We start from the raw sequence: 15,458 nt of genomic DNA on the forward strand, positions 1-15,458 counted from the left end.
AGATTCGCAGAATAATCATGGGGTCCTTAGCAGAAGTTGTTTTCCCGCCTTTTCTTTTTACGGTATAAATCTTCTTTACGGGGCCTCTTGAAATACCAAATACTTCGACTCCCTTGGTTACGTACGCCCCCACCATACGTGTAGCAACAAGTTGTCGATGTTGGAAGTGCTTTGACATAATGCGCTCACAACTACACATAACAGTGTTCTGACCTCGACTGACACTTGCAACGTATTGAAGGCATTCCGCAGGTGCTGCTCGCGGTCAAATAGAACAGCGCAACCGGCATGCTTGGACATGCATCTGCATTTATGTTCAAGTTTACATTTGTGACAGTATTTCCATACTTTAATCAGACCCCTGTATTATTTCCTTTGTTAATCTCCAGTGTTTGACAGGGGTCGTGATGGTGTATTTAGACGAGTTTGTTTTTGCAGCGAGCGCTGCTAGCGTGTTGGTGCTGGTCCTGGTGGTGGTGCGCCGTGACCGCGCTGCTGGTCACCGACCCCACCATGACGCGCATGGTGGCGCTAACTGGCGACCGCTGCGACTACTACACCGACAGGTGAGTCCGCCAGCGCTCACATAAAATACACGCATCAAAAAAAGTTTTGCATCACCTCGGTTCCGACAGTTCCGGGACCTGTACAGAAAATTGGAATAGAGATAAACATAAACATCATTTTTTTTATTGCTCAAGAAAACCACACATGTTGTACCAATATACAGCGGGACCTTGGGAGCTGGTGGTCCAGATTGCTGTACACACTGGTACCTCTAATGCCTAGTAGCACGTCCTCTTTCATTGATGCATGCCTGTTTTCGTCGTTGCATACTATCCACAAGTTCATCAACATTGTCCACATTGTCCACTCCTCAACGGCGATTCGCGTAGATCCCTCGGAGTGGATGGTGGGTCACGTCGTCCACAAACAGCCCTTTTCAATCTACCCCACGCATGTTCGATAGGATTCATATCTGGAGAACATGCCGGTCACTCTAGTCAAGCAATGTCGTTATCTTGAAGGAAGTCATTCATAAAATGTGCACGATGGGGGCGTAGATTGTCGTCCATGAAGACGAATATCTCGCCAATATGCTTCCGATCTGGTTGCACTATCAGTCGGAGGACGGCATTCACGTATCGTACAGCCGTTACGGCGGCTTCCATGACTACCAGCGGCGAATGTCAGCCCCACATGATGCCACCCTAAAACATCAGGGAACCTCCACCTTGTAGAATGAAGGCTTTCACGACCGGGTGACATGGCTGTTGATATACTTTCCGGGATGTGAGGTCGTGGTCCAAGAACTTTTCTGCTCCTTACGTTTCGTCCAGAACTGCGCTAGACTTCCTCATAAAAAAAAAAGCGTAAACACGCGACTGAAAGAGCATAAAAGTCTTTGTCGACTTGTAAAAATAGAAAAGTCAGCTGTAGCGGAACATGCTCTTCAACCAGGCAACCACCAAGTGAAATTTTCGGATACCGAAGTTTTATCTACAACGTTAAATTACTATCCACGGCTATATAGAGAAGCTATCGAAATTTATAAACATCACGATAATTTCAATAGGAAAGAGGAGACTATGAAACTTAGCGATATATGGACAGTGGCTCTACAAAATTGCTAACAATTTTTATCTTGGACAAGGTGGTAATCGATAGTCAACCTTATCTTTGCTATGGATTATCAATGGCTCTACAAAATTGCTAACAATTTTTATCTTTGACAAGGTGGTAATCGATAGTCAACCTTATCTTTGCTATGGATTATCACTGCTCATCACGTGTCACCTGAACCACGCCCCCCTTTCTCACAATATATAAGTCGCTCTCAGACACCCGACCAGTCAGTCGGCAAGACTCAGCGGAGCAGCGCCTCTGAGGAAGTCCAGCGCAGTTCTGGACGAAACGTAAGGAGCAGAAATGTTCTTGGACCACGACCTCACATCCCGGAAAGTATATCAACAGCCAACCTCCACCTTGCTGCACTCGCTGGACAGTGTGTCAAAGGTGTTCAACCTGACCCGGTTGCCTCCAAACACATCTCCGACGATTGTCTAGTTGAAGTCGTAAGCGACACTCATCGGTGAAGAGAACATGATGCCAATCCTGAGCGGTCCATTCGGCATGGGCCCATCTATACCGCGCTGCATGGTGTCGTGGTTGCGAAGGTGGACCTCACCATGGACGTCGCGAGTGAAGTTGTCACTCATGCAGCCTATCGCACACAGTTTGAGTCGTAACACGACGTCCTGTGGCTGCACGAAAAGCATTATTCAACGTGGTGGCGTTGCTGTCAGGGTTGCTCCAAGCCATTATCCGTAGGTGTCGGTCATCCACGCACTGCAGTGTCAGCCCTTGGGTGGCCTGAGTGAGACATGTCATCGACAGTTCCTGTCTCTCTGTATCACTTCCGTGTCCGAACAACATCACTTTGGTTCACTCCGAGACGTCTGGACACTTCCTTTCTTGAGAGTCCTTCCTGGCACAAAGTAAAAATGCGGACGCGATCGATCCGCGGTATTGGCCGTCTAGGCATGGTTGAACTACAGACAACACGAGCCTTGTACCTCCTTCCTGGTGGAATGACTGGAACTGATCCGTCTAATAGGCGCTGCTCATGCAAGATTGTTTACATCTTTGGACGGGTTTAGCGAAAACTCGGAACAGTCAAAGGGACTGTGAAACAATATCCACACTCCTATCTTCAGGAGTTCTGGGAGCCGGGGTGATGCAAAACTTTTTTTGATGTGTATAACACTGACTTAGTTACACAATATACTGCTACGATATTGCAACCGAGATCCGAGCTAATGTTGGGAACTACTCGAGAGAATACAGAAGAGGCTGGTCATACTGTTCGGGAGCCATCAACGTCATGCCGCCGAGTGAGAACAGACAACGAGGGAACGAAGTGGAAACAGTGCTACAGATAAAAGAAGTGTGTGTGTGTGTGTGTGTGTGTGTGTGTGTGTGTGTGAATTACTAAGGGACCAAGTTGCTGAGGTCATCGGCCCTAGACTTACACACTACTTAAACTAACTTACGCTAAGAACAACACACACTCGTGCCCGAGGGAGGACTCGAACCTGCGGCGGGAGGGGTCGCGCAATACGTGTCATGGCGCCTCAAACCACGCGGCCGCTTGACGCAGCATCAAGTAAGTCCAAAGGGTAACCCGAAAGAGAAAACGTGTGACGTAGCGAAAACGGAGACCAAGAACCAATAGTATGTTACCACAACGAGAATATAGGGAAGCAAATGCACTACAGACTTTTTTGTGAACTCCACTCCTGCCTCTTACGAAGGTGCGCTGTTCGAGAGCGTGACCGCCCTTCTCATCCATTGGTATAGATGTTGTTCTGTTGTTGTTGTTGTTGTTGTTGTTGTCTTCAGTCCTGAGGCTGGTTTGATGCAGCTCTCCATGCTACTCTATCCTGTGCAAGCTTCTTCATCTCCCAGTACCTACTGCAACCTACATCCTTCTGAATCTGTTTAGTGTATTCATCTGTTGGTCTCCCTCTACGATTTTAACCCTCCACGCTGCCCTCCAATACTAAATTGGTGATCCCTTGATGCCTCAGAACATGTCCTACCAACCTATCCCTTCTTCAGTCAAGTTGTGCCACAAACTCCTCTTCTCCCCAATACTATTCAATACTTCCTCATTAGTTATGTGATCTACCCATCTAATCTTCAGCATTCTTCTGTAGTCCTACATTTCGAAAGCTTCTATTCTCTTCTTGTCCAAACTAGTTATTGTCCATGTTTCACTTCCATACATGGCTACACTCCATACAAACACTTTCAGAAACGACTTCCTGACACTTAAATCTATACTCGAAGTTAACAAATTTCTCTTGTTCAGAAACACTTTCCTTGCCATTGCCAGTCTACATTTGATATCCTCTCTACTTCGACATCATCAGTTATTTTGCTTCCCAGATAGCAAAACTCCTTTACTACTGTTCTGTTATGCATCCATATTTTGATTTCAGTTGATGCCTGTGTGTTGCTATTGAGAGCAATGGACGACTTACGGTTTGATGACTATCTCCTAAGTGGGCATCTATTTAAACTGAATTGTTGGAATAGTCCAGATATTTGGCTTACAGTCAGAGAAAATCTTCGAAAACAGTGACCAGAAATGTTGGTATTATTCCTTTTCTTCAGTCACCTTTTCTCGCTTTCGCATCTTCGAAGGATGTCAGGTACCTTTCACCTCTGACGACCTCTGCAGTACGCACTGCTCTGTTGACCGTCTTTGGATGTTCCTCGTGCTCGTTCGTCTGGTTATTGCGTTCATTGGTGATTGCGTTCGGTTTGGGAGGACACAGATGTCACATTCGTGAGCGCATTGCTTTGCACCGCACACTACTCCACCTTGTTGCTGTCGATGGTAGACTTCTTCCAGTAGTAAGCGGGCAGATTCCGTCTCGGCACAGAGTACGATTCTGAAGCTGGTGCTGGTCTCTTCCAGAAAGGCGTCGGCATGAGACACACGCTGTCTTCATGCAGCTGCTGCATTTGTCTGCTGGAGCTCGACTGTTAGCGCGAGATGCTCCCTCTCCTGCTGTCGGAGCTGTAGTGGTTCACCATAGGCTCTTCCGCCGGCCGGAGTGGCCGTGCGGTTCTGGGCGCTACAGTCTGGAGCCGAGCGACCGCTACGGTCGCAGGTTCGAATCTTGCCTCGGGCATGGATGTGTGTGATGTCCTTAGGTTAGTTAGGTTTAATTAGTTCTAAGTTCTAGGCGACTGATGACCTCAGAAGTTAAGTCTCATAGTGCTCAGAGCCATTTGAACATGCTCTTCCCCCCCCCCCCCCCCCACTCACTTCGCCATCAGGGGGAGTGGACCTTACTTGCCACAGCAGCAGATTCCTCTACCACGTTACGCTGCGCGGCCGAAGTTACAGCGCAGCCGCGGGCTCTAATTAAGCACCACATTAGGGTTTTCATTTATACAGTTTTTTTTTCTTCTCCAGTTTAACCTGACTGTAAAAGCCGCACGAATGACAAGTTTCGAAAATAATCGGTTTCCGGTTGTTTACGGCCATTATTTCCAGCAATTAACGTAGGCAACGGTCAAGCATTGAAAATTTTCTATTACTCCCTCAGACCTTCGCGTTACACATTTCAAGATACATAGAATCAAAGTATCAGATAAAAAAGTTAAATGAAAGAAAACTTAGTCCACCCACTGCTCGCTGCTTTTCTCGAAAACTGATGAAGGGTTGAATACTACAAAAACTCACCACTATTCTTCTACTGGTTCTACTTTTTTAAATCTCTGATCAAAAATCATATGTCAGTCAAGGATCATACCAGTATTTGGGTATTATGAATAGTCGGTGCTAAAGGGTGAGGCTGGAGAACTATTTTTCGCGTTGTTCCTTTCTAAGGGCTACGAGCAGATAGAGGTATACTATGGAGACGGAGGCAGCAGATCAGCTACTTTCGATTTTTATCGTAAACTATGTACGAATGGTTAAGTTTTTGATTTATTACTGTTGCCATAATTTTTCTTTCTTATTATTTGGTAGAAGTGCCGGACAAATAATAAGCTTTGTGTAAAATTTTTAACTTCTTTTTTCTTTAATTTTTGCAAATGGAAAACTTGTTTTTAGTAAAATATGTATCTTTACTTTTTTACAACAATTTGAATTCAACTGATTTTTACCTACAAAACAAAAAATTCTCCTTCCAGAAATTCAGATGAACAGTATAGTAGGCAAAATATAACATTTACCATGAACAATTGTGTGACAACAGTTAAAATTTTAATAATGAATTAATTCTTTGGCCAATATTATCGTCCAATCTGTTCATAAAAACTCGTTCTATAATGAATTGATCTAGAAGTTGACTCCTTTCATCAGAAAAAATATCATTTAAAGACTATAGAAATCTTTCATGATGCACAGAATTTCCTATTAATCCCGTTTCTTTTTTTTTAAAAAAAAAGTTTCATTTAGAAACAAAAAAATATAGCACCTTCGGTTTATAGCGGTTATAAGTAAAACATAAGAATACCTGTTACAACTGAGACCAAAACATGCAAAAGAATACCGGTTACTCCGAACTGCAATGCCGCTATAGGTTCTAAACGGTCGGTTTTACCATCCCTGCGGCACAGTGGTGTGTGGCGCTGGGGACAGCTACACCAGTGCTCACGTACGCCTATATAATACCACTGCCTAGTGGCGAAAGTCCAGTCCCTTGCTTTCCAGGGGGCTTTCAAAGCCGCCGTGTCGGTATACCAGACAGGGGCTTCAGTTATTTTCTTAATTTTGTCTGCATTATCTTGTCTGCATTGTCTAGTATCTGCCTTGAGAGATAGGTCTTTAAGTTTTCGGAATGATACGAGATACGCGGCGGCTTCAAATGTCTTCCGATGAAAAGCTGTCAACATTTCTGCTGCACTCGTTCGCCATTCAAGCAAGTATGAGACCATTCGTAGCATTATTGTTCGTTATGCTCGAAGTTCCGGGTTATTTTGGCATGATTTAGATTTCATACATTTCAGTGAAATCCAAGTATGGACTCTACAAGTATTCTGTACACAATCCGTTTGCGGAAAGTATTGTTTTCCTCTATCCTGCCACTTACTATTTGCAATCTGTATCATAATAGTGAAAAACTAACATAGCTGAAAATACACTGAAGGGCTAAAGAAACGGGTACACCTGCCTAATATGGTGTAAGACCCCCGCGAGCATGCAGAAGTTCCGCAACATGACCTGGCATGAACTCGACTATGTCTGAAGTAGTCCTGAAGGCATCTGACACCATGATTCCTACAGAGCTGTCCATAAATTCGTAGGAGTTCGAGAGGGTGGAGATCTGTTTTTTTTTTTTTTTTTTTTGTGGTTTTAGGGCGCACAACGTCAACGGTCATTAGCGCCCAGACTACGTTAGGAATGCACCGCGAGGCACAAGTTTAAAACAGCAACGAAACAGAAAACACGATATAAGACAGACTGACAGGCATAGGATTAAAAAAGAAAACAGCATAATCAAATGTCCTTTGAGAGGGTTGTCAAATTGATAAAATGAAGAACGCGAGCAGCTGCTCGTGGGTCATCCGCTAAAATGGCTTCTACAGTACAGGGCAGGCCAAGATCAAAACGCAGGGTGTTAAAATCCGGACAGGACGTTAAAATGTGGCGGACCGTCAGCAATTGCCCACATGGGCAGAACGGCGCCGGCGCAGCCGTCAGCAGATGGCGATGGCTGAACCGGCAGTGTCCAATTCGTAACCGGGCCAAAACTACCTCCTCCCGCCGAGAAGGGCGTGAGGAGGACGTCCAAGCCACGGGAAGAGGTTTTAAGGCCCGAAGCTTGTTGTCTGTAAGTGCAGCCCAATCGGCATGCCACAACGATAAAATGCGCCGACAAATTACCCTGCTACAATCTGACGAAGGGACACAACAAGAAGCCGTCCGAGGCTGGAGGACCGCAGCATCAGCAGCTTCGTTCCCGGGTATACCGACATGGCCAGGAACCCACATAAAGCTAACCGTAGAACCGACGTCCTCCAGCTGCTGAAGAGAGCGTTGGATCCGGTGCACGAAAGGGTGAACCGGGTACGGATCACTGAGGCTCTGGATAGCGCTCAGGGAATCGGAGCAGATGATATATCCAGAATGTCGGTGGCGGCAGATGTAAAGAACAGCCTGGTAGAGGGCAAAGAGCTCAGCTGTGAAGACCGAACAATGGCCATGGAGCCGGTATTTGAAACTTTGTGCCACGACAATAAAAGAACACCCGACCCCGTCATTGGTCTTAGAGCCATCTGTATAAATGAAGGTCATATTAATGAACTTCGAACGAAGTTCGACAAAACGGGAGTGGTAGACCGAACCGGGGGTAACCTCCTTCGGGAGCGAGCAGAGGTCAAGGTGGACGCGAACCTGAGCCTGGAGCCAAGGTGGCGTGTGGCTCTCGCCCACTCGAAAGGTTGCAGGGAGTGAAAAATTAAGGTGTTGAAGGAGGCGACGAAAGCGAACTCCAGGGGGTAGCAGGGCAGAGACATACAACCCGTATTGACTGTCGAGAGAGTCATCAAAAAAAGGAACGATAAGACGGGTGGTCGGGCATTGCCAGTAGCCGACAGGCATACCGACAAAGCAGTATATCGCGCCGGTAGGTGAGTGGCAACTCACCAGCGTCAGCATGAAGACTCTCGACGGGACTAGTATAAAACGCTCCGATCGCAAGTCGTAAACCCCGATGTTGTATGGAGTTGAGGCGGCGTAAGATGGATGGCCGTGCAGAGGAGTATACGAAGCTCCCATAATCCAGCTTGGAGCGGACGATCGACCGATATAGGCGAAGTAGGACGGTTCGATCCGCTCCCCACGACATACCACTGAGAACACGGAGGACATTTAGAGAACGGGTACAACGGGCAGCCAAATATGACACATGTGGAGACCAACTAAGTTTCCTGTCAAATGTAAGACCTAAAAATTTTGTTGTCTCCACGAATGGGAGAGCAACGGGACCGAGTCTTAAGGACGGTGGGAGAAACTCTTTGTAGCGCCAGAAGTTAATACAGACCGTCTTCTCGGCAGAAAAACGGAAGCCATTGGCGACACTCCAGGAGTAAAGACGGTCAAGAGAACGCTGAAGACAGCGCTCCAGGAGACACGTACGCTGCGCGCTGCAATAGATGGTAAAATCGTCCACGAAAAGGGAGCCTGATACATCAGCTGGGAGGCAATCCATTATTGGATTGATCGCTATGGCGAAGAGAGCGACGCTCAAAACTGAGCCCTGTGGCACCCCATTCTCCTGGCGAAAGGTGTCTGACAGGACAGAACCCACACGTACCCTGAACTGTCGATCCATTAAAAAGGAACGAATAAAAAGAGGGAGGCGACCGCGAAGGCCCCATGTATGCATGGTGCGGAGAATGCCCGCCCTCCAACAGGTGTCGTAAGCCTTCTCCAAATCAAAGAACACAGCCGCGGTCGGGCGCTTCCGCAAGAAGTTATTCATAATGAAGGTCGACAAGGTAACCAGATGGTCAACAGCAGAGCGGCGCCTACGAAATCCACATTGTACATTGGTAAGTAGGCGTCGAGACTCGAGCAGCCAAACCAATCGAGAGTTAACCATTCGCTCCATCACTTTACAGACACAGCTGGTAAGCGAGATGGGTCGATAACTGGAAGGCAAGTGCTTGTCCTTCCCCGGCTTAGGAATCGGGACAACAATAGACTCGCGCCAGCATGCGGGAACATGTCCCTCAATCCAGATGCGATTGTAAGTACGAAGAAGAAAATCTTTACCCGCAGGAGAAAGGTTCTTCAGCATCTGAATATGAATAGAATCAGGCCCTGGAGCGGAGGACCGTGATCGGCCAAGTGCGTTTTCGAGTTCCCGCATGGTGAATGGGGCATTATAACTTTCACGATTCGAGGAGCGGAAGTTAGGTGGCCTAGCCTCCTCTGCCTGTTTGCGGGGGAGGAAGGCAGGGTGGTAATGAGCGGAGCTCGAAACCTCTGCGAAAAAGCGGCCGAAGGCATTGGAAACAGCCTCAGGGGCCACAAGGACGTCATTCGCGACCGTCAAGCCAGAAACTGGTGAGTGGACCTTAGTGCCAGATAGCCGGCGCAGGCTACCCCAGACAACAGAAGAAGGAGTAAAACTGTTGAAGGTGCTTGTGAAAGCAGCCCAGCTGGCTTTCTTGCTTTCTTTAATAATACGACGACACTGTGCACGTAATCGCTGATAATTGATACAATTCGCCACTGTAGGCTGGCGTTTAAAGGTGCGTAAAGCACGTCGACGAGCACGTAAAGCGTCTCTACATGCCGCGGTCCACCAGGGGACCGGTACGCGACGTGGAGAAGAAGTAGGGTGAGGGATGGTATATTCAGCAGCAGTGAGACTGACGTCCGTGAGGTGTGCGACCTGACTATCGCAGCTTGTGAATGTTTGATCCTGAAAGGTCGCCCTGGAAGAGAAGAGCCCCCAGTCTGCTTTGGAGATGTTCCAACTAGATGAGCACGGAGAGGGGGTATGCTGCAGGAGATGGATAACACACGGGAAGTGGTCGCTCGAATATGTATCAGAAAGTGCATACCACTCGAACCGGCGTGCAAGTTAGGGAGTACAAATAGAGAGGTCTAAATGGGAATAGGTGTGAGATGTGTCCGAAAGAAAAGTAGGGGCGCCAGTATTGAGGCAGACAAGATTGAGCTGGTTGAAAAGGTCTGCTAACAGGGAGCCCCTCGGGCAGGATGCTGGAGAGCCCCAAAGGGGATGGTGGACATTGAAGTCTCCAGTTAACAAAAATGGTGCAGGTAGCTGAGCAATAAGTTGCATCATGTCTGCCCTGGTAACGGCAGACGACGATGGAGTGTAAACGGTACAAATGGAAAATGTAAAAGTGGGGAGAGTAATGCGGATGGCAACTGCCTGCAGGCCGGTGTGCAACGTGATGGGATCGTAGTAAATATCATCCCGGACCAGCAACATAACCCCTCCATGAGCTGGGATACCTACCACAGGGGGTAGGTCAAAACGCACAGAGGTGTAGTGTGCCAAGGCAATTTGATCGCAAGGGCGTAGCTTCGTTTCCTGGAGGGCGACGACGAGCGGACGGTGCAAGCGGAGCAGCAACTTCAAGTCCTCTCGGTTGGAGCGAATGCTGCGAATATTCCAGTGAATAAGAGCCATCGTAAGAAAAGAAAAGGGAAGATGAAAGAAGGGGTCACCTCGAATGCCGCTGAGGGCCTGGCTTCGAGCGAGCACTGCCGCCGCTATCAGTAGGCGGACAGTCATCGTCCATTGGGTCTATAGGTTCATCGGCCATCTTGGAAAGATGGCCGGGAGGGGGAGCTTCCCCCGCCGGTGAACTGCCAGATGTTCGGCTACCAGCGGTGCGGCCAGGCGAAACGGATGACGGCCTGGGGCGGCAACCGCTGGGTGGCGCAGGAGAAGAAATGCGCCGTGGCGGAGAAGGAGAACTGTGCTTCCTATTTGCCTTCTTGGAAGGTCGTTTGGTGAAAGTACCGGTCGAAGGCTGGGAGGTCGAGGTACGTAGGAAGTCTGCACGGGACGGTTCCTTCTTGAAGGCCCGTGCATCTGACTTCTGGGTCTTCGTCTTAGCAGAAGCTGATGAAGGGGCTGGTGCCTGTGGGGTGATGGGAGGAAGAGGAGACGTCGACCGCGCGATCTTAGCACTGGCCGAACGGACGACCGTGGTGCTGAAGGTCAGATCGCATGTCTGGGTTGCCACCTCCCTGGTAGTCCGAGGAGAGGCGAGGACAGTACTGTATTTCCCCGCTGGGAGCAGCGTGGGCTTCCTACTAGCCAATAGCTTGCGAGCAGCCGAGGTAGACACTTTCTCTTTGACCCGAATTTCTTGGATACAGCGTTCTTCCTTATAGACAGAACAGTCGCGGGAGGATGCGGCATGGTCACCCTGACAGTTCACACAACGAGGAGACGGAGGTGGACAGTCACCCTCATGGGCATCCCTGCCACAAGTGACACATTTAGCCGCATTGGAACAAGACTGTCGAGTGTGATTGAAACGCTGACACTGGTAGCAGCACGTAGGTGTCGGGACATAGGGGCGAACAGAAATAACCTCATAGCCCGCCTTGATACGCGATGGCAGCTTAACACTATCAAAGGTCAATAAAAGTGTCCGGGTCGGTACAAGGTCATTGTTGACCTTTTTCATGACCCTATGGACAGCCGTCACGCCCTGCTCAGCGAGGAAAGATTGAATCTCCTCGTCAGTCAAGCCGTCGAGGGATCTAGTATAGACCACACCACGAGACGAATTCAAAGTTCGGTGAGCCTCCACCCGGACGGGGAACGTGTACAGGAGTGTGGCCCGAAGCAGTTTTTGTGCCTGAAAGGCGCTCTAAGTTTCGAGTAATAAGGTACCGTTACGCAACCTGGTACAAGATTTAACAGATCCGACTATGGCATCTACGCCCTTCTGGATAACGAAAGGGTTGACAGAGGAAAAATCCTTTCCGTCCTCAGATCGAGAAACGACGAGGAACTGTGGGGCAGGCGGTAGTACTTTTGTCACTGGTAGCTGGTCACGTTTCCGTTTTTGGGCAGAAGTCGAGAGAGATGGAGTGGAATCCATTGCGGAGGAATCCCCCATGATTGCCAGCGTCTCTCAGAGGGCACTCCCGCCTTAGGTGAATGTTTACACCTCAGGTCACACTTCCCGAGAAACAGACGGAGGGACCAATCGGCATGGTCAGAAGGTATCAGCTCAGGCAATCACCCCTCCCCGGGCCTGGCCTTTACCAGGGGGTACGCGCGTGCCTTACATGTCTACCCAGGGCGGGGAATTACGCGTTACCCCGTCACCGGCTACGCGTGCGAACGCGTGGGTCGGCCTTCAGGCGCGCACAGGGAGGAAGGAAGAAGAGGAAAAAGGAGAGAGAGAGAGAGAGAGAGAGAGAGAGAGAGGACAGACTGTCTCAAACGCCGAGGCGGAGACCAGAGAAGGCAAGGAGAAAAAGGCAATGAAAGGGCAAGGAGATTTTGCAGGGGAAAGTGTAAGGAAGACAGTGAGGTGGAGAAGAGCAAAGAAAGGAACCAACCAAAGGAAGGAAGAAACGAGAAGTGTAAAAGCAAAAGGACCGCAAGGAGAGGTCGTGGAACCGTCCGTCTCCGGACGCAGGCGCTAACTACCCCCTTGAGGGGGAGGGACTCCTTTTAGTCGCCTCTTACGACAGGCAGGAATACCTCGGGCCTATTCTAATGCCCGGACCCGCAGGGGGTAGATCTGTTCTGAACAGCACGTTGCAAGGCATCCTAATACGCTCAATATGTTAATGTCTGGGGAGTTTGGTGGCCAGCGGAAGTGTTTAAACTCAGAAGAGCGTTCCTGGAGCCACTCTGTAGCAATGCTGATGTGTGGGGTGTCGCATTGTCCTGCTGGAATTGCCCAAGTCCGTAGGAATGCACAATGGACATGAATGGATTCAGGTGATCAGACAGGATGCTTATGTACGTGTCATGTGTCAGAGGCATATTTAGAAGTATCAGCGGTCCCATATCGCTCCAACTGCACACGCTCCACACCATTACAGAGCCTCCACCATCTTGAAGAGTCCCCTGCTGACATGCAAAGTCCATGGATTCATGAGGTTGTCCCCATACTCTTACACGTCCATCCGCTTGATATAATTTGAAACGAGACCCGTGCGACCGGGCAACATGTTTTCAGTCATCAACAGGCGAGTCGTAAAGCTGTGTGTCATGCAGTCATCAAGAGTAGACGAGTGAGCCTTCGTCTTCGAAAGCCCATATCGATGACGTTTAGTTGAATGGTTGGCACGCTGACACCTGTTGATGGCCCAGCATTTAAATCTGCAGCGATTTGCGGAGGGATTGCTCTTCTGTCACTTCAGTCGTCGTTGGTCCCGTTCTTGCAGGATCTTTTTCCGGCCGCAGCGATGTCGGAGATTTGATGTTTTACCGGATTCCTTAAGTTCCTGGTACACTCGTGAAATGGTCGTAAAGGAAAATCCCCACATCATCGCTACTTCGGAGATGCTGTGTCCCATCGCTTGTGCGTCGACTATAGCACCGCAATGAAACTCACTTAAATCTTGATAACCTGCCATTGTAGCAGCAGTAACCGATCAAACAACTGCAGCAGACACTTGCTGTGTTATACAGGCGTTGCCGACTGCAGCGCCCTATTCTGCCTGTTTACATGTCTCTGTATTTGAATACGTATTCCTAAACCACTTTCTTTGGCGCTTCAGTGTATAATAGAAGCAAACATGTTCCAGTGAACACTGGTCTAGAAACGAACCATTTGTGAGGTATTTGCTTGGACTCAGATTTTATTGTCCCATTGTGTTGCGCAGTACTAATGAATGGATATGCCCAAGTAGACAAAGGACAATGGAACCTTGTTAACACCACACAACAAGGATGTACAGCAGCTTTAGAATGACCTAACTAAAACATCGTCCATATGTGATTTGGAAACGACACAAGACTCAGTAATATTCTTAGAAGGTACGGGTCGTGTCGTTTATGTCAGCTACGTTCACTCAGTTACGTCATAGGACATCACTGACGTAGATTGCCGTTGATTCACTCGCGATAACTCGGTCCCGCGTAGACGTTACCCACGTAAGGCCCCGCGTGTTGTGGTCGCTCGGCAAATGGAACTCTGACTGTGGGACTGCTGGCGCGCCGGCGCTATGCCCAGAGAACCGTGGATCTCCCGATGACGACTGCCGGATAGCGGCTGGGCACGTCCTATAAAGCCGTCCGGCGGAATAATACCAGCAAAGCATGGTGGTGGCACGTGATTCATAGAGGCGAGATGGTGCCGACGATAGCAACGGTGTACGGGGCGAGCATCGTGCCTCCAGTTACCGTGGAGGCTGCTGGGGAGTGACCTTCGTGGCTGGCGCACTGGAAGGTATGCAACCCGTGATACACTGCTGTACGGTTGGTAGCTGCACTATAGGCGACAACAAAGGCTTCAGAAGATTTCACCCACGGCCTATCTTAACAGGAAACAATAAGTAGATTTCTACCTGCAGCATACATCTGTGCGACACATATATGTGTGTGTGTAATATGACTAACGAGGACGTTAAATTTATCCGTGGTATTCAGCAATGTGGTATGGTCTTATGTCTCCAAACAACGTCCACAAAATTATTGGCTCGCTGCAGTTCTCATCCTCGCGACCTGACTGACACACTGAACAGTACAAGTAAGACACAAATCACACTTCATATTTAAAACTACTTCATGTTAACTAAATACAAGGATGAAACACCAATAGGTCGTTTTAGAACATTTTTACATATCATCCCCTTCTCATCTTCTTCCCTACCTCTAGGGATGGTTCAATGGTTCAAATGGCTCGGAGCACTATGGGACTCAACTGCTGAGGTCATTAGTCCCCTAGAACTTAGAACTAGTTAAACCTAACTAACCTAAGGACATGACACACATCCATGCCCGAGGCAGGATTCGAACCTGCGACCGTAGCGGTCTCGCGGTTCCAGACTGCAGCGCCAGAACCGCGCGGCCACTTCGGCCGGCTACCTCTAGGGATATTTTGCGTATCTTACTCCCACATTATTTTTGTAATCGATCGGATACGTACCAAATTTGAGTGAAGCTACTCGGAAATCCCCGAGTTGTGCTTTTACGAAGGTTGTCCAGAAAGTACCGATCGGTCGCGAAATGGAAACCTCAAGGAAAATCCGGTAAAGTTTTGCAGAGATGTGTTGGTCAGTGTCTCTAGTATGCCCGTCGATCGTGTCGCGTCGCTCTTTTCAGTTTTGAGTAAACAGTGAGCACCTAAAGATGCGTAGGGAATAGCGTCTCCCGCCAAGTTTGAGGGCCTGGTTAGAGATTTCGCCTGTGGCTTGCAACCCTCATAACAAAACTGTCGAGCAGTTCCTTCTTCATGCCAATTCTCGGCCG

At 48.7% G+C, this 15,458-nt stretch overlaps 1 protein-coding gene across 1 annotated transcript in view; it reads left to right on the forward strand.

The window, feature by feature from the left end:
* The first annotated feature begins 513 nt into the window (after positions 1 to 513).
* The window catches only part of LOC126204220 (phospholipase A2-like), a 144,784-nt gene continuing 129,839 nt past the window's right edge, over positions 514 to 15,458 (forward strand). The window contains exon 1 of the mRNA XM_049938617.1: positions 514 to 566. Coding sequence (XP_049794574.1) covers positions 514 to 566 — 53 coding nt within the window. The remainder of the gene's footprint in view (positions 567 to 15,458) is intronic.

Source organism: Schistocerca nitens, chromosome 9, assembly GCF_023898315.1.
Source record: "Schistocerca nitens isolate TAMUIC-IGC-003100 chromosome 9, iqSchNite1.1, whole genome shotgun sequence".
Classification (NCBI taxonomy): Eukaryota; Metazoa; Arthropoda; class Insecta; order Orthoptera; family Acrididae; genus Schistocerca; species Schistocerca nitens.